Here is a 25123-nt window from a genome sequence, read left to right as displayed (position 1 = left end):
GCTCGACGAATGGGCAACAAGTTTTACCGATTGAGTTTTACTATTCAATTTGAAGGGTCTCCAGTGCCGTGGCTCTTTGACAGATCTCATTAACACAATGGGTATCGTGTTCTCAGCGGATCGGGTTCCTCGGGCGAGGTGACGTGCCGACTGTTTCCACAGCAGCGTGTGATTGTCAGGAGCACTGCTTCAGACCCTAATTCTATTACCAGATTCACACGTCTACGTTCACTGGAGATTATTACAAAGGGAGGTTTGCTCCTGTAGCTGTGCCGGGAATGGTCAATGTATCTTATTTAGTTTATTTGTTTGTTTGTTTCACAGGGGTGTAAGGGACTGCTGCTGTCACGATGGATGCCCAATCACAAGGCCAGCAGCAACCGGTGCCAGTGTTTCAGCCACAGGTTTGTGTGCTCTCTCAAATATAAACACAAACACACATACAGTCTAGCCAAACCTTCTTTGTAATCTCGTTATATTGGCATTCTACAAAGCCAGTTGAGTTTTTTTTTTTACCGTCTACCATCCTGACTCACCACCTGCTTGCTTAGCAGCATGTAGCAAGAGGCTGTCGCCCTCTTCCACATCCACTTCTGCCCCCGTCAAATCTCCCCGTGTCTGTCAATCCACCCGCAGAGACAGGCGGCGGTCTGCTCCGGCTGTCTCTCCGCTGTGCCGGGTGAGAGGTGATAATGAGATTCTGCTCTCTGCACAAGCAGCGTTTCCTGCACACAGGAGCCATCATGTGTTTCCAGCGCCAGAGACAGAGGTGTTGGAAATCTGCTGCTTTTAGCAGTCTTTTGCTCTCTCTCTTCCTCGTTCGCTCTCTTAATCTCTCGTTTGTCGTACTTCCTTTTCACACCCTTCAGACTAATTCCCTCCAATCATCCGACTCAATTATTGTATGTCGTCTCGTGGTAGGTCATGAGTTGTGTTCAAATTAGAGGTTGAATGTTTTTTACTGAGTAATCACTTCCGATATAAGCTATTTGAACATCAGATACCAAACTTTGGTAACTTCATTTATTTAACCAATTATATATATAATTATAAAATATATATATATATATATATATATATATATATATATATATATATATATATATATATATATATATATATATATATATATATATTTTTTTTTTTTTTTTATCATTTATTTACTTATTTTTATTTTACATGGGCAGCGTCTTTCTTGTATCTGTAAATAAGTCATTCTTGACCACTATTTCTTTCCTACCGTGGATGTTTTATTATGGAAGAACACCGTTTTTTTAATTGAAAGAAAAAAAACTGAAACTTTCCTTGATATGTACTTTGCATTTTTCATCTTGAAAATATATATATTTTTTAATAATAAATAAGCCTTGTTATTGCTAAAGTTTTTGCTAAATGCATGAAATCTGAATATTTTTTTTTCATTGGAAGAGCGAACTCTTTCAAGAACTGTTCGAGAACCATTAACATAATCACAAGTTATTGAAAATGTAACAAAAAATTTTTGTTTGTTTTTTTTAAAATACATTTTTAGTTTCTGAATAAGAATCATACACCATTCAGATTCGAACCATATTATTTTTCACAAAAGTCAAAAAGCTTGAATCAAGCACACTTAGTTTTGACTTTACATTTTTGTAGCTTTTCCCCCCAAGAAAATAAGTGTAATCCTAAACCTTTCATTAAGTAATCCATTGCTCGTCTTACGTTGAGCCTTGCATTCAAAACGTCATTTAAACGTCAAATGTCTTATGTTGAATTTTGCAGATACCAATAACCGATGTGGGGAAAAATGCTAAATCCAGTCGTTTTTTAATTTGGTATGTTGAACATGTTTTTAAACAAGTATTTTAAATGGGACAGAACAATCCAAGCGCAGAGACTACAGGAGTCTGATATATTATGAAATTCGAGATACCATGAACTGGTTTGGTTCCCAGTTATTTATGGGATTTTTGATTACACAATAAACTGCTAGGGTTTTTATACATTCTGGGCTCACATATTCTCTTAAAACGTTTAAACGTAGTCATTTTATTAAAAGGTATTAACCGATTAATCGGAATGTGGCTTTTTTTTTAACCTTAGTTATTAGGCTAAATCTGATATATCATTTGACCTCCCGTGAGACATTGAATGGTCTTGTTGTGCTAAATTTGATAGTTGTCCAATTAGTTTGAACGCAACACTCAAGGTAAGTCTGGCAATGGATTGCACCGTGACAGTGTAAGAGAATGACTTCTACAAGACTCTCATCAAGCATCCAAGATCGACTTGTAGTCCCTTGAAAGAAAAAAGAAGCGACCAAAAATGCTGAATTGTGTATGCAATCGCGCATATTCCGATATCATATCTTAAAGTCCCCAAGGTTTGATGGATATGCATAGGAGATGCCGGATGAGTCGGTAAGGCGTGCATATTTGATGGTGCATTTGCTCTTAGAGCGAGTGGGAGGGTGAGATCTTCAGATCCGATTTTAATCGTCACGCCGGATTTTTCGACGAAGCAAAATCCCCTTGTAAAGCAAGGGCTTTAAACACTGGAGCAGATTGAAGATGAGCGGCGTGAAGGAGGTATAAATATTGCATGGGCTGGGCCTGGAGAGAGACGTTGATGAAAAGGATGCGAACAGGATCTCCTGCCTTGTTCCCCCCCCACCATGAAGATCCCCCCTCCAGCACCCACCAACCAGCACCACCACCACCAAGCACCGTCTTGCTACTCTACCACCTCTTCAGCGCTTCGGTTGTCCTTTCCTTGGCAGCCACTGGCAGTGTTGTGCTGTCAGCTCACACCTAGTCTCCACACTGCTGCCGCCCCGTCCTCCGTCATTCTCCTCCTCCTCCTGTCTCGCATCCCCTGTCATGCGGCCGCACGTCTGCATTTCTCTTTTTACACTTGTGTCACCAGTGGCCAACCCTCCATCCTTTGCTGTTGCTCCTGTGATGTGTTGTCCCTTTGAGTCATTTACCCAGCATGCTCTGCTGCATCTCCCATCCCCTCGAATCCTTTTTTTGTTGTTGTTGTTGGTCACTTGAAATCTCCGCATTGATCAAATAAAAGTTGCTTGCTACACAAGTGACTTTTGCGTGAGCTTTGCTTTATTATTGTCCACTAATGTGACTGCATCAAAGCTTTGTGCAAAATTCTTGGCCCCTTCTTTCCTACCTCTGTGCGTAAATTGTTTTCACTAATTTTTTTTAATACAAGTTGGTCACATAAATTGGCATACTGACCAACAGAAAGCAGCTTGGTGTGAAAGTTACTTCTATGTCAGCTTTGTTTCTTGAATTACTATGCTATTGACAACAGACAGCAGACTTTTTGTCCCCCCCCCCCCCCCCCCCAAAAAAAAAAAAATTCAGTTATGTAACCGAATCTTAATAAAAAGAATTTGTGAAAGTTTTTCTGTATCCCAATTCCAGCCATTATTGTCCCCTTTCCTCCCACCTCTGTTTGTTATTTTTATTTTCTCCACATTACCATCGTTTTGCTATATTGTGGGCAAAGTCATGTCATTCTGGGAGAAAAAGTTTCGCTCATTTTCAAGTTGGTCACACAAATTGCCATACTGACCAACAGAAAGTGGCTCGGTTTGAAAGTAGCTTCTGTGTGAGCTGCATCACTACACTATTAATAATAGTCAGACCCCTTATATTTCTACCGACCACATTTTAATTTGGGGTGGAAAAATAAATCAATTTATTGATATATTCTTCAATTTTCTGAAATTAATTGCGATTCTCTCTGGAATCAATACTGAGCTAAATCATGATGCTTTCAGAAAATCACAGAATCAATCCATGAATCGATTTATCGTCGCACCCCTAATCTTAACGAAAAGCTTTGCGTCAAAGTTGTTCAGCATTCCAATTCAAGCCGTTCTTGGCCCCTTTCCTCCCACCTCCATGGGTTATTTTTGTTTTCTTCACTTCACGCAGAGCTGCAACGAGCCCTCTGAGCTCCCGCCCCTCCTGCAAGCTGCAATCTGTAAAAACCGCGTCACGCCTCTGTCGAGTGACCCCGGCGGTCGTGGAGATCCTCGGCTGCTGCGGTTCATCTCGTGTCAGCTCAGTGCTCTAAATTGTGTGACAGCGCAAAGCCACGGATGAGACAAGCTGTCAGTCAGGGCGCCCCTGCTGCCCTTTGAAGGCGAGGCCAGGGGGCAGAAAGGTGCCGCAAATGGCCTGTGAAGTTTACATACACTGCCCACTGCTAAACAGATTACCTCTAATGAAGTGTCTGGAGCTCAGGCCGCGTCAGGCCTAATCCTGGCTGGCAGTGCATCCCTTCGGCTGCCAAAAAAGCCGCCACCCTCTGGCCTCCTCCCGCCGCTATGCCGGCCTCCCAGGCGCTGGGAGGTGCCCGCCGTTAATCAGGCCGGACAGTGCACGAGCTGACATGCAAATGTAGGTCATTGCATATGTAAATGTGTGATTAGCAAGCCGCATGCCAGAACACATTAGCTCGACTTTGCTCTCAGCATGCGCTTGTCATGCCGCTTTAGAGGCTCATGCTAACATTTGTCAAGCGACCATGCGGGGAGTGAAAGCAATGCCTTGACCCTCTGTGGACCATCCGCTACTGACCAAACCAACACCATACATATGTATCATCTATGGGTCAATGACGAATAAGAGTGTTCGCAATAAACGGGAAATCTTTTAAAAATCCAGTTTAAAGCACATGGGCCATATCATATGTTTTTGAAAACTATGCATGTTATTTTCAGAAGTTTAAATTCCATGTCTCTAAATCACTTTGTCTAACTCAAGAATAATGTAAATATAAGAAAATATAAATATTCTAAGGTAAAAGTATTTTTACACAAATGTTACGTATTATTAACTGTGAATAATTAGTTCATGTAATATGTATCACTGATTGCACCACATGACGTCTGTGTGGGTCCTCTATGATGTAATTTCCTGTTTTGTTTTCCAGCTCCACATTGTTTTTTTTGGCTGATGAAAGTGTAGCAGTTGTTGATTATATTATATATATACTTTTTTTGTCGTAATTAAAAGTAAATAATTTTATTACTATTAATCACTGTTATTTTAGAATTTTTTATGCAGTTTTAATATTTTAAGTTACTTTATTTTATATTTTACATTTTAATTTTAGTTTGTTTGTGACTTTTGTTTTTTGACTTTGTCATTATTTATTTATTTATTCATTTTTTAAAATGAATTTTAATTAGTTGCAACATTTCTCATTTGCATTATGAATGTTTTTTAATCTAAATATTTATATTTTATTTTAGATTTCAATTAACAGAAATGATTTTAAAAGTTTTAGCTTTAGTAAACGATATCAACACTGTAGATAATTAATGAATACATTTGTCATTGCCCCCTTAGGCCACCCTGTGTTTTATTTAATTTTTTTCTTGGTTTTGTATAACCATGAAAAACATGTATTTTCCAAGTATTGTGTTCATATAACCATTTTTTCTTAAGCCTCTCTGGATTTGACACAAAATAACTACACATTGCCGAGAAACCTGATGTCTTGGATATTAGCTTGATATTGTTAAATTTAGTCCGATCCAGCTTTCTCTCTTCGCCACGGTGGCAGAAAGAGAGCGCTGCTTCAGCTGCGCCAGATGTGTCCCTGGAAGAAGGGGCTGAGAGCGTGTTGTCACATGGAAAAACAAGCTACCTCAGTGTGTTAATTGGATGGGGCAATTCTTTGGCTCACACCTTTTTTTTTTCCTTAAAGCTGTCAAGTTTCAAAACAATGAAATTCTTAAATTGGTCGCCCCTTGATCTACATCCACCCCTCTGGCGTCTAGTCAAGTTGCAGTGCTTCCTGCAACTCATTTCTTTCAGTTCAACCCGTTATATATATCAGACAGTTTTACACAATAATGTTGATGGATCTGACAGAGCGTCCAAGTACTCTGGTTTTGTAAGAATGACAGAAAGAAATTTGTTTGTTGCTTCGACTGGATATCCTAATTGGATGAACGTTTCGGGGAGTCGAGCGAAGCTTAAGTTTAATATGGAACCATAATATGAAAATGCATTCCATGACTATAAATAAAAGAGATTTTGCATGTTTACAAGATCAAGATTTTGTCATCCTTCCCCTCCCTTTTGCGTCTTCACAATGTAATTTGCCTTCAAGGCTGTCTTATGGCTGTCCTCGGGTAGTTCTTCACGACATGACATTGCGTTCCACTATCTGTCACCTCCAGTTGGCAGAACGTTTGCAGGATTAAAGTTTACACCCAAAAAGCCTCTAAAGGTCAAAGTGTTAATTAATAAATTTATTTGCTCACGCCATCTCCGAGGGGCTAATTCTGGGTTTTGTTTAGATTTTTAATTTTAGAGCCTGAGTGTCAAGGCGCTGCGTGGATTCTTGGGAAAAGCGCTCGGGGCGTTTTGTCACTAACTGGTCCAGCATAAGTCACTTCAGAAGTAGGGATGTCACCACTTGCCTGATTCGTCCAGACAGTATACGGCAAAGTTTCATATTGCGCCTTGGATTTTCAAAGTGGATGGTTAATGTTGATTCGTTCCCACACTCTCTTGCCCTGATATTTCGCCCCAATGACACCTATCCCAGATGCCCTCCAGAGTTTTCTTCCTTCTCTTGGCATATAAACAAACACAATCATGGAGTTTGGCTGGCGATGCCCGATCTGTGGAGACATGTTTGTTTTGTCTTTTTAAGTTTAAGATGAATGGAAAAGCATAAAATGAAAGCTGTGTGATGTGCATTTCGCTTTCTTGAAATGTCCTTGTGTTCTTCATTTTCAGAAAATCCAACAGGATGCGGGCTATAACAGTTTAGCCAATTTTCACATCATAAAGAAGATCGGAAGGGGACAGTTCAGCGAGGTTTATCGAGCCGCATACATACTAGACCATACACCGGTAGCTTTGAAAAAAGTGCAGGTAAGAAGGGTCTTTATATGGGGGAAAATATATTTTTTAGTATCTCTGCAATTATATTTTTTTATGTCAGTAAAGCCTGGTGTAAACATTTTGTCACTTAAGATAAACAACCTGAAATAAAATAATAATAATTTTAATAAGGTAATAATAATAATTAATAAAAATAAAATAGTAATTATAATTTAAAAAAAACTAGTAAAAATGACAAAAACAACATACAGAAACTAATTTTTTTTAAAATAACTTAAAAAAAAAATATATATAAAAATATATATTTATTTTACAATATTTCTTCATATTTTGGCTGGAGATGCTCCGATTCTAGTTTTCTTGGCAGATTCTGATTAACAGCACAAATAAATGCAATAGAATAAAGAGAGCTACACGAATCGGCTCAGAATCAGAAAGAAGTGAGACTGTTCGACCAGTCCGGGCCGATCATGAGGAATAACGTCTGATTCCGATCCCTGGCCGATCGATCGGTGCATCTCTAATTTTGGCCAAAGTATTTGCTTTGAAATGGCTTGAAAATTAAGTTTATTTTTTCATGTTTATGTTTATATTATTAAATGTTAATATTGTGATCAAATATTTACAGTGCATTGATTTGTAATCATTTTAATTGCATACACTTAATATTACAATTTAGTAATGTTGTTTAAGCATTTTTAAAGTCATTGTAAGTAAATATATTTTATATATAGTATTTAGTTGTTATATTATATATATTTTGAGTGTGTAATTAACAAAATGAATATAAAATATTTTAGTTTTTTATTTATTTTAAGCTGAAGCATAAATCTGATCCGTCCAAAAGCCACTTTGAGATATTCATGTTTGGATGAAAGTTTGTTCTATTTTGTATCTTGATTAAAAACATTTGTCCTGCTGCAACACACGATAACGCAGCTGAAGGGAGTTGTAAACACTTTTTATATAACTCAGTGGCTAAGCAAATCAGGAATTTAGTTATTTATTTATTTTAACTAAAAATATTATTATAAGATAAAACAGTACTGGAAATTAAAAAAACATTTTTATACGAGTTTAATAGAAAGTCAGTGGCTAATCAAATCTGTAATTTAAATGTATTTGTTTGTTCATTTTTTTGGAACATCGAGTCTTGAATTTCGCATAACAAAAACATTATTATAAGATAAAACTTTACTGGATTGATTGATTGGAAAGCTGCAAAACTCTTTATATAAACACAGCCATCAATACATTTGTGCAAATTTAGTTTGAACAAAACAGGCAACTGATTGGCTCTTACGCTGATAATCACGACTGAATCAGTTTCTTTTCCGACCATAAAGTATATTCACAGACACAGCCAGTACAAAAAAAGCTCCACAGTTTCCTCCGGATGTGCGAAGCAGAAATAATTGGCAAGCTCAAGATTAAAAGTGTGGATACTATCGCTTCTGCTTTCCTAACGCGCACACACAGCAGGCGATTCTGAGGCTACCACAGACTTTATTAACACTAATGATGAGCCCAGAAACAATTGGCATTGTTGTATATGCCATTAAAAGTGACAGGTAGTAACAGTCTTAACTCAGTGAATATATCCCATAATGCAGTTCACTCATGCCACTTGTTGACTTGAAAATTCAAGATTTAGAGCTACAGATAAGTCATATTTCACACATATTGCAATGCAAATCAACTTCAATCCTTCGGATTTTGTACGTGGTTCAAAGCTGTCAGGTTGGATGTCCACTACGGGCAACATTTACACCTTTTGTGATTTATGATAATTTTTATAATCAGTGCTTTCTGACGCAAATTTCGTGCAACCCTGATTGCATGAAGGACGAATGTAATATTTGGACTAGTTTCAGTCGCTTTAGGTTTGAAAGTTTTCGATTTTTGCCTTGAGACGCTCATAAGATTTTCTGTTTGCTGTGTACACTGTGTGCTTTATTATAATCAGGACAGACATGATCAAAACAGGGTTTACATCTAACATTCTGTCGGCATAATCAGCTTTTGATATTCTAAAACAGCACAAACAATCTTGTACAACAAGTACGACAAAATGTAAAGTCAGACGGTTATAGCAAAATAAATTGTGTTGTCAGAATGTGGACACAATTTCTTATTTAAATAATTAATAATAGCTATTAATTATGTTTAATTAATAAATAAATAAAATATAGTTTAATGTATTAATACAAGTAAATATAAATATAATAAACTAATTAATTAAATGAATAAATGTAGTAATACAAATAAATTAAAAGATCAAACAATTAATCAAAACAAGCTTTTTTCACAACAAGTAATTAAGCAGTAATTTAATTCTAATTAATAATAAAACATAAAAATTAAAAGATAAAAACACATAATTAAGTCAAATTAATAATTTAAAACATAAATCAATTAACGTAATGAAATAAATATTGTTTTTGTGCTATTGGAGTACAAAATTGGGTGAACTAAAAATGAACCCTGTCATCTTGCACAGTTCTCCTGACCCATTAACACAGGTGAATCTGACAAAATAGGGATGCTTGAGGCAGGAGGGGTGTAGATGTGGGGGCAGGAGTTTGGGGGTCTTTGCTTCAGTGTGACGTACCCCCTCCTTCTTGCTCTACCACGCTGTACCAGTAACATTTGTACTTGCTTTTTCTTATTCTGTCTTTATGCCATAACTCTCTTTCTCCTTCCTCTTTCTCTCTCCCTTTTGATCTTTTGATAGATATTCGACTTGATGGATGCCAAAGCTCGGCAAGATTGCATCAAAGAAATAGATCTCCTGAAGGTAAGAAACCAGAGAAAAGAGAGACCGACACCATGTGCTGCTATTAGGATCTCTAAAGGTGCCTCTGCCGAGACCCGATACCAGAGAAACACACAGAGAGAGAGAGAGATTCAGAAACAGAAAACAATTGATTTGGATTAGACCTTCAGCTCTTTCTTCCTCTCTCTCTCTCTCTCCCTCTTCCTCCTTCTCTTCTCTCTTTCTGTTAGGCAAGTGCAGAACATACTCCTCTTTGTGTCGTTCCTTCAGGCCAAGATTGACTCTTTTTTTTTATTTTTGGTGCCACAAAAAACATTTTTTTTTCGACAATAAGCATTTCAGACCAGCAGTTTTAAATATTTATTTATTTATTTACAATACATGCCCTGCCAGCATTTTAATTTGACACAAAGCGATAAATGGCTTTATGGTTTTGTGTGTTGTTTAAATAATACTATTATTATTTTTTTTTTTTACCAAAATACGTCATTTAATTTATATAATTTGTGTCTAAAAATTATATCTATCTATCTATCTGTCTGTATGTCTGTCTATGTATATGTATATATGTATATGTATCTATATATATGTGTATGTATATATATATATATATATATATATTAAGGTTGCACCGGTCACTGATACCAATTTTTTTAAAGCCTTCTTTTATCATGAAGAATTATTTATAGTTATGATCCAATAAAGATTTTTTGACATTTATTCAGGGCCTGAATTTCATTTTTGAAAATGAGTAGCCCTCTTAAGTGAATTTTATTATTTTCTAAAAAAAATTTTTTTTAAAAAAAATTAGATTTAAGACAAATTATAAATTCAATGTGTCCTTTTATTAGTGGGACAAAAAGTTTTGTAAAATATTTATTAAATATTTGGTATTATGTATTTAATTATATGTTTGTTTATGTATTCATTAATTTATTCATGTTGAGTATGAAGGTAACACTGCAACATAAAGAAGATTCAGTTCTTTTTTCTATTAATCTTTTGTTTTTTACCACGTTTTTTATTTTTATTTTTTACAAATCATTTGGAGTTCATCAGAATTCCTTAAACAGGTTGTGGCTTGCAGTATCACAAACACTAACTAAATTTAATGACAACTCCAATAAGAGCTGACGTCTAGCTGATCTGAGGTGTCTGGATTCTCTCTCTGCTCTGTTGTGTTTTTGTATCGGTTGCGTGATAAACCTTCCTTGAACACTCACGCAAGCACACACAATTCTTTCTGTGTAGTCATGTTAATTGCTTCATCTCAGATTGTGTCCATTGCGGAGCCAGTTCGCGTTCCATCTCAGTCTGTATGCATCTCCTTTGAGACAAGATAATTGCCACCTTTTTCGCCCTGCTACTTTTTCATTTTTTTTTTTTTTTGTATATACAGTAATAATCTGACAAAAGGGCTGTTCACACTTACAGTGGTCTCCTGCCACAAAGTTGATAAATTTCGGCCATGTGACAAAGTTGGGACTTCAAATGAGCTTCAGAAGGCGTTTGTCTTTGGGCACATGCCGGAATATCATAGATTTTTGAATGATTTTTGTGGAAACCGACAGTACAGTGACCCGTCAACCTCCAGACTCTTTATGAGAACATAAAGTAGAAAGAAGCAAGGTAGCACTTTCAAGCCCCCTGAGATACCTTCAACTCCCACTGGAGGAAGCGGAGGTGGCGGGTGAAGAGGTCACGTTGCTGGCGAGGTGACCGAGGTCGCCGTCACGCTCCTTAATGACACTTTACCAAACGAATGCGCTAGGGTCAGACTGCCGCAACCCTGGTTCCTCCGCCTCTTCTTGTCTCTCACTCACCCCTTTTTTGTCTCCTTTACACAATCATTTCTACTCCAGCGCTAATGAATTCAGTCGTTATAACCAGCTCACCTCAAGCCACTAACAAGCGGTTTGCGTGGAACACAGACTCATGCCTTCTACCTCAGTGGACAAAGCTGGAGAAAAATACGCAAGAGTCGCAAATCAAAATAATGAGCGCGAGCCGCCCCTCCCTGACGTATCTGTCTATTTGTTTTTCTGTCACTTTGAAACCTCTCCCGTTTTCCTTCGTAAACAAAATTACGCTGTTATGCGGAAATGTTTTGCTCTCAACAGAAATCGCAAACCATTTCGTAACTGCCTTCAGCTGATTTCCTCCTCTACCATTGAAATCCATTTGAACTATATGAACATTTCGAGAGTCAAGAGGAAGCAGCGAGATTGCGAAATCGCTCGCAGGACCTACGAGTTAGGCTTCTCATAATATAATTGTCACTCTAATCGGCCTCGTCGTAAACAGAGGGTTGGCTTAATATGGTTCCCAATGGAAAACAAGAGCGAAATTACAATGTTTAACGTGATTAAAGGCAACATCACGCCGCATTTCATGTCAGCCACATTGGATGTGCCAGTTAAGGGGAAGCAAGAATAGGGCTGACACCGCCGGCTGCACTCGCTGCAGCTGTGTGATCCAAAAATACATCTAACGAAAGTCACAGGATGGCGACAGAGGCGTGCACGTCTTTCCCTATATCAGCACGGGGCATGAACATTTCTTTAATAACCCCCTCTGCTGTGTCACAGCGCGTCGCAGGGGCCCGACACCCTCCCGCTCACGAGGGTTTTGCCTGTCAAGCTTCTCATTGATACACTTGTTTTCTTTTATTTTGTGACCCCCACCCCTCCAGTTGACTTCAGTTCAAGAAGCGATTGCAACTCATTGACCAGCCAACAGGAAACAATGAAAAGCTGAAGGCTTGGGCTGCGGGGATCATGCCATGCTGCAATGCACTGCTGCTGCCTGGCCTACAATGTTAACATCAGCTAGAAAATTCAATCTGTTTGTTTTCTTCTGTTTATTAGGGGTGTTCGCTAAGACAAGCATCACTTTTGCTATTGCTCATGTTTAAGGGATGTAAACAAACCCATTGCCCTCAACTTCATAGTGCACTGTTTGTGCTACAAGCCTTATGCAGGGACGTCAGGATGGGTTTATTGGTAGCAATAGCCCAAAATACATTCATAGGTATTTTTTCATTAGGATATTAAGTAAAGATCATGTTCCATGAAGTTATCTTGTCAATTTCCTACCATAAATATATAAAACTTTTTGATTGGTAATATGCATCGCAAAGTACTTAATCTGAACAAGTTTAAAGGTAATTTTCTCTATAATTAGATTTTTTTGCACACTCAGTTTTCCAGATTTTCAAATAGTTGTATCTTAAAACTGTATTTATTCAGCTTTCAGGTGATGTATAAATCTCAGTTTTGAAAATTGACATTTAAAGCTGCAGTTGGTAACTTTTGACTCTCTAGCGGTTAATAAACAGAACTGCTTGCGTTTTGCGTAAAAACATCATAGCTGGAACTACTTCTCTCTGTTTATGTCTATGAAGAATCACAAAGGTGCTGGGTTTTTTTCTGCCAGTGCTACTAATTTAATTAAACATCAAATAGCAAATGAAAGCGAAACTAAACCGCGCTATGTTTCAGCTGCACAGTGCGGACCGTTTATCAGCGTGGACCGTTTATCAGCTCAGACCTGTACGAACTTGTACGAGCTCAAAACACCTTAACTCAAGAGACAAAGTTGATTTTGCGACACTGTTACTACACAGATGCAACAGTGCTGCAAGATCCAGTGAGAAGCGTTTGAATTCGCCGCACGATGTTAAGCTTGCTGCAAGATCTAGTGAGAATCATTCAAATTCTGAATTCAAGCACTTTTCAGTTACTTTCAAGCATTTCACACAACTATTTCCAGCACTTTAAAGCTCTAAGATGATCTAGTTTAAATGTTATTTTTAATGGGATGAACAGAATTTACTTTGTGGTAAACAAACGCTTATCAAAAATAAAAACAAAAAACATAAAATCACAATTATAACCAGTAGACAACAGCATATGAGCACTTATTGGCTTATTAGTCATTCATTTATACTTTTTCTCTATATTTTGAAATGATAAAATCACTATTATAAAATATCAAATAATCAAGAAATCAGATTTTGTCAGAATTGTACTTTTTTTAGAAACTTAGAAACTTTTCTTCAATGCTCTACTAAATCACACATAATCACTTTGGTCATTTGTATATACACACACACACACACACAGTCGGATTGGAGATTATCAGACTTTAACACTAGACCATAATGCCATGGTTCATAATGCCTTCATACAAGCATCTGCTTTGGTTTCTGCCTCCATCTTATTTACAGTCTTTCCTGACCCACCGAGTCTTGTTAATATTTAAACAGTCACTGACATTCTGTCTTTTCCCTCTGTCCCTCTTCTCCACAGCAATTGAACCACCCCAACGTAATTAAATACCACGCGTCATTCATTGAAGAGAACGAGCTAAATATAGTACTGGAACTCGCAGACGCTGGGGACCTCTCACAAATGATAAAGGTAAGGACACATGCCGATTTGTCAGCGGTTTCCCTTTTCCTCCCTCAGAGCATTCCCACCGTACCAGCTGCTAGACGACCGAACGAAGGTAAAATGATCTACATCCCGACCATGTTTTTAGGATACCCTTTGGTTTTATTGTTTATTAGAATCATGCACGTTCGATTCGCTCAGCCACTACGTTTCCTCCTGACAACCCCTGCAACCTGATGCTCCATATTTAATGGTCTGCATGTAAAACCCCTCGCCGCCAAATCTCCACCTGCATAAATCATTCCCAGTGCAAACAAAGTGTTTGCCGAAGAATAAATGAGGAACAGGATGGATTAGTATGACGACGCCTTGGACATGTGCATCATAACACACGCTTGCGCAAATATCCCCACTTCGGTCTGCTCCACCGCGCCGCTGGATTTCTCAGCGCTTCTGCTCCGCAGCGCTTTAATTAGTTTTGTTTTTTTATTAAACAATGTCACTCCAAAGGTGTATACAGCGGCTAATCCCCTCAGCATTGTACGACCGAACATTGAGCCATATGTAAAATGGAAGCTCCGAATGCATAAATTTTACTTTCTTTTTTATTCTTTTTGATTTTTTTTTGTCTAAGCCCCCGACCCAATTCTCTCGGTCCATCTCGGAATTCAAATGAAATCAAATGGCCCCTTCATTTGCATGCACTTACAGAATATTGCATGTGCCGTGTTTGCTTTTTAAAGGCACAGAGGGGGCTGGCGCTCTCCCTCATTGACATCAAACAGCCCTCTGATATGCAAATAGGAAGGCAGGGGAAGAATAGATCCACCGGCTTTGTTTGGATGTGGGCCAAGGTTTTCTGGGGCTCGAGACCGCACGCTCGCCGGCGTCCTGTGAAGAGGTACAGGTGGGGACGAAGCGGCCCGAGTGAGTGCTCGCACAATGAAGTATTACGTCGCGCTAAAATAACCTGTTTTGTTTTGTTAATCAATTCCCGACCCCTTTTAACTGCCTCGACAAGAAGCTTTACTTCATGATTATTGAGACTGCATGTGAAAAGGTCATAATTACTCAGTCGTTTTGGCTAAGCAAGCTTCATTCTGTCTTAATTAATAGCGTAACGTCATATTAGTTTCTGCTTTGAAGCAAGGTCGTGCACTCGCTGACATCTAAAGCGACTGCTCTGGACAACACCGTGCTAAAAGCTCTGAATCGCTGCAGAATTTTAAAAAGGATCACATTTGATGGTGTATCACACTCAGGGTTTTAGGAGAATAATAGATGTTGGTTTTATGAAGTAGCGTCCAGAATCGTCAGCAATGCTAAAACATCTGTTTGATTAAAACAAACGGTGCTCTTTGATCTGGAATTAGTGAAATGTAATATGAAACGCACTTGAAATCTTTGTTTAACAGATTAAATGATGTTCACGGCCTACAGACCATGTCAGAAGATGATTGGTCAGTGCAAATAGTTGTTTTAGTAAAAATCTTACTGCGTTCACAATAAGTTAAAATAACAAAATAGTTGGAGTCAAGGTGATTCTTAACTTTTTACAGCAGTCATGGAAAATAATTGGGCAATTACGAACCCCCAACCCCCCCAATAAAAAAAATATAGCTTTGGATATTGCATATGATTCTTCAGGGAATTGTTTGAGTTGATGCTTTGAATTATTTGTATTGGTTCATAAATTGATCTGAGTCTTCTCCGATAGCCTTGGGGAGGCCCAAATTCGAATCCCACCTTGAGGACCTTTCCCGATCCTGCCCCCATCTCTCCCAATTCACTTCCTATCAGCTTTAAACTTTACTATCACAATAAAAGGCAAAAAAAAAAAAAAAAAAAAATTAATTTGTTCAACAATTGATTCGTTAGGGAACTGTTCTTAAAATGGATTCGCATAAAACTATATTGAAAGTGAAGTCATATTATCGGTGTTAAAAATAAAATTTATATTTTTTGTATTTTTGGTAAATGTAAACATCTTTTAAAAGAAATTAATGCTTTTATTCAGCAAGAAGTGACGGTAAAGACATTTAATGTAATATATATATATATATATATATATATATATTTATGATAAATGCTGTTCTTTTGAACTTTCTATTCATCAAAGAGTCCCAGGAAAAAAAAAAAAAAATTGTGATTTCCACAAAAATATTAAACCGCACTGACGTTTTCAATATTTAGAATAATGATAATAATAATAATAATACTGAATGTTCCATCAGCCAATCAGCATATTAGAATGATTTCTGAAGGGTCATGTGACCCTGAAGACTGGTGTAATGATGCTGAAAATCCAGCTTTGCTTCGTAGGAATAAATGACATTTTAAAATATGAACATTATTTTAAATTGTAGTAATATTCCACAATAGTACTGTTTTGCATAATTTTTTATCTAATAAATGCAGCATTGATAACAATAAGAGACGTCTTTCAAAAACAAACAATCTTACCGACCCCAAACCTTTGAACGGTACAACTAGTCTGACAGAAGATTAATAATAGATGGATAAATAACATATTTACCATGTGTTTTGAAGAAACACATAATAAAGGGTTGAATGTAAACTTTGATGTTTAACATTCATTTTTTAGCTAATTAATTTTCATTATCAACTGATAAAATCAAAAATATCGGCCAGTAGCCTATATGTTAAAATACATGTGCATCCATAATTTAAAGGTCTTGTTGGCCTTATCTAATTGCATTCGGTCAGATTCATGGAGATGTTTCTCGGTGCTTGTATGCTGTAATCATCCTAAGCATGTGTGCATCTTGAAAGTCTCCCCAAATGTTTGTTTCCCCATGAGGTTCCTGCTGTACTCACAAACTTCAGATGTTTTCCATTGCAGTTGCTTCAAATGAGAAGGGAAGGAAAGTTTATAGAGGGCTTTCAATCTAGAGCCTGCATCAGATTATAGTCGAACCCAGAGCCCTTCACATTCATGGTCATCCTGTTGTGCTCTTTTTAGAGTAGCACGGGTTTATGTTGAGCTTTTGAGACAATTTATATCTTAAAGCTTTTTAAATCTTAAAAAACTGTGTGCCTTATACAGTTATTCGGTAGGTTGAGCAGTTTGACTGATAAACATTTAGAATAATACGTTGATGTTATGGATTAACGAAGACTGCACACATCTATGAAAAGGCTGTGCTGCCGTCACAGCATATTTATTTATTTATTTGTTTATTGCCTGCAGCATTTCAAGAAACAAAGACGGCTGATTCCTGAGAAGACGGTATGGAAGTACTTTGTTCAGCTGTGTAGCGCACTGGAGCACATGCACTCCCGCCGCGTCATGCACAGAGGTACACACACACACACCTTGTGACATGTACATGTAGAAACAGACTTAAAGGGGACATATTCTACACTTCTATCACACATTTTATTTTCACCCTCTCACTGACCCTTAAAGAAATATGTCATCTATAGGAGTTTCTTTCTTCATTGGAACATATTTAGAGAAATTGACATAAGTTGCTCACCAGTGGATCCTCTGCAGTGAATGGGTGCCGTCTGAATGAGAGTCTAAACAGCTGATAAAAACTAAACTGTAATCCACGCAACTTTAGTTCATCAATTAACCTTCACTGAAGCAAAAAGCTGCATGTTTGTCATAAAGAAATTCATAATTAAGGGGTTTTCATTTTAAACAGTCACTTCTGGCCAATAATATAAAGTCAAATATTTGGTTGTAATCCATTAAAATGTTTCCCCCATTGAAAAAGTCCATACCCTGTTGTCCTCTAACATCAAAGTCCACCGACAAACCTATTTCAGAACCATTTGGACTGTTTTCACATGTAAACGGTGGTTGATCTGTGCATATTTCTCTCCTGATTCAGACTTTTTCACTGGAGAAAGCAATATTAAGAAGAGGTTTCTTTATATTTTTATATAGTATCTAAATGATGGATTTATTTCTTTCAAACATGCAGCTTTTTACTTCTCGAATCGTGTGGATTACTTGTGGATTATTGTGATGTTTTTATCTGCTGTTTGGGCTCCCATTCTGACGGCACCCATTTACTCTAGAGGATCCATTGATTTGCAAGTGATGTGATACTAAATTTCTCTATAAAATACACAATCCACATTACCAACTGTTGAAAGTCTGACAAAAGACAGTCAATAGATGGATAAATAACATTTACCATGTATTTCGGTAAATAGAATTTAGAAAATGATGTCCATCAGGTGGACCAAGTTGGCAAAAAAGTTGATACTGTAGATGTTGATATGTAAACATCACCATGTGCTTGTAGATGATGCAAAACTGTCTTTTTCAAAATAGACTAGTTTATGGGTTATCTGGACTAATCATAAGTTTTATTTAGTTAATAACTAATCAGACAGATTTTTTTAAAGGTGCATTAACATAATATGCATCCTTGTGTGCAAAAACAGCCAGAAAAATTTCAACCGTCAAAACAATAATACTATCAAAAAAAGGTGAAGAAAATACATTTTTAAGCTGGTCAACCAACTAATTAAATTCTCAGCTGTTGGATGATTAATCATCCATCTTGACATATCCCTAATCGGGACATAATTGATCCCCCACTGCATCATTTTTGTGCTGTATTGCATGTTGCGAAGGGGAAAAAAAAACTTGTTCCACCTCTCATCTGCTTCTCATCAGCTCTGAGACGAGACTCTAAGGTCTTTGCTATGCACAATCTTGACCAGACACACTGCAGAGCGCATTGCATCATCCTCTTGCCATTTGAAAACAAGCAAGATGACGAAACTGTCCATGGCGACCCGAGACTGTCTTCCCCAGTTCCCATGCATTTCTGCAACTCTTGTCGAAGTATTGTAACATACGAAACCTGTGCGAGTCTGTGCATTAGCAGAACTGGTAAAGGTTATGGCAGGCCACGGGTTTACATTCAGATAATTTCCCTTTTTGATTGTAAACTCTTGGGGGCAGTCAGTTCAGATCTTGTTCTTTTTAACCGCCTGGCCTGTATGTATGTGTTACTGGTGGAAAAGTTCATGTCCAGAGGTGTCTGACATCAAACACGAGCACATGCTTCCAGGACCGATGTGTCTTGGCTCAAATGACTTTCAAGAGACCAGCCAAGGTGATGCGTGATACCTTGCTAATGGTAACCTTTCTTTTAACCTTTCCTAACATTTACATAGGCCATTTTTGTTAGCTTTTTTGGATGCATTAAATGCTGCTTCTGTTTGACACGTGTAATTCTGTTCCGTCTGATCAGCAGGTTCTCACACAATCTGCCAATTTTCGCAGGCTTCCATTGAATTTGAATGGATGTCATTTACAAAGTTGTATATTTTATACTGTGTATGTTTTTTTTTTTTTTTTTTTTTTTTTTTTTTATGGATCTCAACAACAAGGAGTTTGCAAAAAAGTTTTGTATTGCCTCTGAAGAATTTACCAGTATTGATCTCATACATGTACATGCTGATTTTTGACAAAATTTGGTTTTCTCGCTGGCTAACATTGATATAATTTCGTTGAAATAAATAATAAATAAAAAAAATACCGATAAGAATATAAAAAAAGATAGATTACTTACATATTGTGTCTTTACTTGTTAACGTAGATTACTTACAAATTGTAGTCAGTTACTGATTACAGATTACATGAAGAAATTTAGTTAACGTAATCTAGGTTACTCGTTTTAGATGTAATGTAAGATATTGATATAAAAAAAAGTAAAGAGAAGGAAAACATTTTCCTTTTATATATATATATATATATATAATATAAGTATCATAAAATGCATTAAACATTACATTAAACCAGGGTTTCCTAAACTCAGCTTAATATAAGAACTGCTGTGGGTTTGTGAGTTGATATAAAGTCTTGCTGTCAAACGATTAATCACGTTGTATTGTGTGTATTTATTATGTTTATGTAAATACACACACATTTACTATATATTTTACAAATATTTACATGTAAATACATACATATATATATATATATATATATATATATATATATATATATATATATTCTTAGATTTTATATTATATATACATATAGTTAATATAAACAATATATTTTTCTTAAATAGTTACATGCATGTGTTTTGTTTATATGTGTTATTTATATATATATATATATATATATATATATACACACACACACACACACACACACACACAGCACACAGCACACACACATATATTATGTAAACAAAAACTTTTAAATTAATCCTTTGACAGCACTATTGCTAGAAATATACCCCTGTGACTTCAGACTGGTTTTGTGCTCCAGGCTCACAAATTTGTTTACCTGCATGTCAGTGTGACCATCAAGTGACACCGAACTGTAAACATGTGATTGTGAAAAAGAATAATTGGAATCAATTAATTAAGGATGATTTACTGCCACAGTGTAAATATGTAATCAAGTAATCCTTAAAAAAAAAGCAACTGTAATCTGATTATGAGCCTATTTTTTGGAAATATACATTTAAATATGTTATTGTTCTGTTTGGGCAATTACAAATGTTGTCAGGTCCCATAAAATCAGATCTACTCACCCAACTGGCTGGAAAAATCCAAATTGTTATTTATTGGACATTTTAATTCACTTTGATCATGCTTTTAGCTACCAGTAAAAGTATAGTATTCTTAGTACCAGCTCAATTAACCTTCTTTTTACCATATTGAAATTAATTCTGCAGAAATGTAAAAAAAAAAAAAAAAAGGAGATTGTGCTGATCAGTCTCTAAAACTCACATTTACTCCCTCCACAGACATTAAACCCGCTAATGTCTTCATCACAGCCACTGGAGTGGTGAAACTGGGCGACTTAGGCTTGGGACGCTTCTTCAGTTCCAAAACAACTGCAGCTCATTCTCTAGGTAAGCGCTCCTCCCTCCCACCTCCTCCTCTGATTCTTTCTGTCCTTCTTGGAAAAGGGGAAAATGAGTATCGAATGTGGCGGGAACGGCCTTTAATTACTCAGTAGGGCCCGGATGTGTTTCATTAGGGCTGGCTGCGAGCAGAACCATGTGTCTGTTATAAAAAAGCGCCTTCCCGACGGCCCCTGGGGCCAGTTTGGAGCAAAGCGTGCCAGTGGCTTTGTGCATTTCATAGAGCGGTTGGCCTTTCCTGTTGCCTTGACCCCATGACCCCGCTCCGCACATATGATGTCTGGAGGAGGACAGGATCTTGAATCCCTAACCATGCTAGGCTCGGACACCCTATGGTGACAGAGCAACTCTTGTTGCGTGAGGAGGTGCTGCTTTTAACACGCCTTATATTCAAGATGACCTGTTGTTTAAAATCTCATTTCAAGAGTAAACAAATTGGTTAATAGCTTGTCTTTTGCTTTATAGCAGTTTGTATTGCCAAAAAGATTATTTTCTCCATTAAGATCAGATTGCTTGTGACATTTTAATATTATAAGTATCATATTTCTCTTGTCTGATCACGTTTAGACTACCTTTATCATCATCTAACACTGCTATTCAGTTAATAATACTATTTAAGAACACTAGTATGATACGGTTTCATTACTATGAACCTTTTTCAAAAGATTGTGATGATGTGTTTCAGTGGTCATCACTACCGTAATTCCTCCTCTATTTTGATTTTGAAAAAAAAATTTATTTTAAAATGTTTATAACATTTATGACGCTATACTCGTTACCCAACTATTATGACTGCCAAGACATCCATAAATGTAAAAAATATTTATATTGAATTCGTTTTTATTTGTATATTTTCCATCTGCTTTTTAATTTTAATTAAAAAAAGTATATATTTTATTGTTTATACATTTTTAAATATGCAAACAATTTTTATTTTATTTTTTATTTTACTAATTCAAGATACGCTCAAATAAAAATACTTAAAGTAATATATAAAATAAATAAATAAATAATATATATATATATATATATATATATATATATATATATATATATATATATATATATATATATATATATATATATATATATATATATAAAATCTCATAGACACTCTAGCGTTATGCCAGTGAGTTTTGGACTGCTTTACATTTTCCTTATGAAGTGTGCTAACATACTTAAAATATTAATGTGGCAATTTTGATCTAATATCCATTGCATGACTTCTATTTTTGCATTTACAATTATTAGGCTGTTGCTGACAGGTTACAGTGAACACAACACAATTAGCACATAGGAATATATTATAATAACTACTGTCTTGTATTCATAGAGCTACTATATGAAACGGAATATAAATGGAACATAAATCCAGTATGTTTGTGAAATGTGCATCTGTGTGTAGGAGTGTAACAGTATGTTTTGTGTCAGCGCTTGATGAGTATGATGTCAACAAAAAAAATAAAGTTTTGCAATTGCCTAGAAATAGCCAAGTTCGCAGCATGTCTAGCATCAAGATTATGTCTAGCCTTCACCTCACTGCAAGCAACACTGTGAGAAACGTGTAAACCTGAACTCACAGCGCCCTCTACAGGACGCTCCGCTCCCTTGTTCAGAAGTCCGGCTCTTCAAGATGAGCTACAATCTCCGCAAGGGTTTAATCAGGGCTGTCCTTAATCATGTCTTAATGGTGCCTGCGTCACCTGGGGACCGGAGGAGCCGGTGGATCCATATGACCACATCATCCATTCGCACCTGCTCTCGGGGCCGGTGCCACATGGTATCATTTACAGACTGCCATGTTAGGGATCCCTAACAAGGCTTTTTTAGGACCCTAACATGATTTATAACCGCTAATGCATCGGCGAATTGTACCACCGCAGTTGCACTTGTCTTTTGTAGAGTTATCTACCTAGCTACCTCCCTACCTACTTATTTATTTATCCGAGCGCCTGGAATTCTTCTCTCGGGATGTTTTAGTATTGACAGTAGGAATGTACAAACGAGCATAAAGACGCCCAGGTAGGTACAGCACACATGCGAGAGAGAGTCTCCTGCGCTTCTCTGTCACCTGTCCCATAGGCTCCAGCTCTCCATACGAAGGCTGAAGGTTGAGCCTTAGCAGGGTATGAAATTCATGAGTGTCTACATGGCAGGTTAAATTCACCCATGGGCAAAGAGACCTTCGATCTGTGTCTCCCTCAGGGCGGGCAGACCAAAGCTTCCCGTTCTCGCTCGCTCCTCACAGTCGCTCCCTCTCTCCGTTTCTCTCACTGCATGGGGGCGGTTTGGGGTGGAGGGTGCAGGGTTGCTTCGGTACAGTTTGGGGGTTGACAGTTCAGCCTGTAATGAGACAAACCACCACGGTAGAACTCTGGGATGCGCATTGGATGGAGGTCTGGGAAGTGGCGTTCCACGGCTGTCAATTCTTCTCTTAAGAAGCCGAGCCCTAGCCTTTTAACTCCGTCTCCGAGTGGCTCCGCAGCTCACAGATACAAACAAAAGCGCAAGACTGAAAGAAAGGAAAGATAGCTCTTCTTAACGTTTCCTGCCAAAGGCTTCCTAGCTTTTAAATTAAGCAGGGTGGTGAGCTGAACGAGAGGGGAAATCGGATCAAAAGGAAGTCGGGAAGAGATATAACAATTAAAATAAAGGAAACTGAGCTAATCCTGAACCTTCACGTTATGCTATTAATGCCAAGAGCTGTGCTAATTACGTAAAAGCATCAAGGTTTTGAGGAGACTAGGAGAGCTGTTCTGAGGAGTTAACGGGACCGAACAGATTTAATCCCTCACTTTGCGCAGTTCACACTACTTTTTAGTAATTAAGCATATTTGTGGATTACCACGTAATTAGCGTACCGTTGAGAGTCGGCGGTAATCTCTTCTATCGTACAAAAAAGGATCTTCACCATTTTTGAAAATGTTTCTTATGTTATAACAATTCATAATAATGGAATGAATCCCAACGCAGCCTACGATTTATTTGCATGAGTAAGTAATGGACACTTCATTAGAAGTGCTACTGAAGTAGTTGTTTTGTAGTGCTAGGCTTTTATGAAACTATTAGCATGAGAGGAGATTGACTTTTTCAATGACTTTTTTTTTTTAAGTTACGTATGTGATGAAAGAGTCAGTTTCTACGTTTCTTTTTTTATATATAGTTTTTCGTAAGCTAGTGTCAACTTTAAGTAGATAATTTGTGAGTGTATTCCCACAAAAAAAGTGTCAACACTGATGTTTTTAAAACATTTTTTTGTTTTAGAATCCTGCAACATTTACAACACTGGCTCAACTAATAGCATGAGTTTGGAGGTGGGGCTTTATGTATGGGTGGAGTGTTTCAATTTCTGTTTTGCTTTTTTACAGATATTTATTTGTACCATATTGGTTATCAAACAATATTACAGTTGGCATACATTGATTAGTAACAGTTAAATGGATAGTTCACCAAACAATGAAAATTGTCATTCCAAACCCATATGACCTTCGTTCATCTTTGGAACACAACACATTTTTGATGAAATCTGAGAACCTTCTGACCTTCAGTATACAGCAACACAACCACTGATGTCACATGGACTATTTTAATAATGTCCTTACTACCTTTCTAGGCCTTGAATGCGTCAGTTGTGTTGTTGTCTATAAAGGGCCAGAAAGCTCGGATTTTATTAAAAAAATCTTAATTTGTGTTCCTGAAGATTATCAAAGATTCTACGGGTTTGGAGAGACATAATTAAACACCTAATTTTTCTTTTTGGGTGAACTATCCCTTTAGATGTAATCCTTCGCAAACTTCAAAATCAGTATCTATTTTTTTTCTTTATATACCTTTGTTTTTCTAGTTTTTTTTTTGATCATCCTTGGATAAATCCTGTGCACTAATGTATATTGAAGTCAATAATATTGACTGGTCAGATTCTGTTGACGCCATTTGTAATATCTCATAGGCCAGCTCTCACCTTCTGTTTGACTTTCTTTTACTTGTATAAAAGAAAAGCTTTTTAACATAGGTCGGTTTGACACACTGATTGCATCATAGGATGAGATGGTAGGAGAGAAGGGCCACGTCTTTGCTTGTGTTTTTCTCAGCAAGTGTTTCAACCTCAGCCCCGCTACCCAGCCAACCATCCTGACACCGTTAAGTGTCGAGACGTCTCGCTTTGGCTCTTGTTCTCGCCACCTGAGACTTCTTAACGCTTTGTCAGAT

The 25123-nt window shown here is 37.1% G+C and overlaps 1 protein-coding gene across 1 annotated transcript in view; it reads left to right on the top strand.

Annotated features, from left to right (window-relative positions):
- Positions 1–206: 206 nt before the first annotated feature.
- Positions 207–25123, top strand: part of LOC127988362 (serine/threonine-protein kinase Nek7-like) — a 47984-nt gene continuing 23067 nt past the window's right edge. Inside the window, exons 1-6 of the mRNA XM_052591105.1 lie at positions 207–404; positions 6765–6902; positions 9607–9669; positions 13959–14069; positions 17254–17362; positions 20795–20902. Of these exons, the coding sequence (XP_052447065.1) occupies positions 351–404; positions 6765–6902; positions 9607–9669; positions 13959–14069; positions 17254–17362; positions 20795–20902 (583 nt within the window). The 5' untranslated portion in view covers positions 207–350. The remainder of the gene's footprint in view (positions 405–6764; positions 6903–9606; positions 9670–13958; positions 14070–17253; positions 17363–20794; positions 20903–25123) is intronic.

Source organism: Carassius gibelio, chromosome B22 (assembly GCF_023724105.1).
Source record: "Carassius gibelio isolate Cgi1373 ecotype wild population from Czech Republic chromosome B22, carGib1.2-hapl.c, whole genome shotgun sequence".
Classification (NCBI taxonomy): Eukaryota; Metazoa; Chordata; class Actinopteri; order Cypriniformes; family Cyprinidae; genus Carassius; species Carassius gibelio.
Note: the sequence above shows the minus strand (reverse complement) of the source record. Positions and strands in the feature narration are given on the sequence as shown.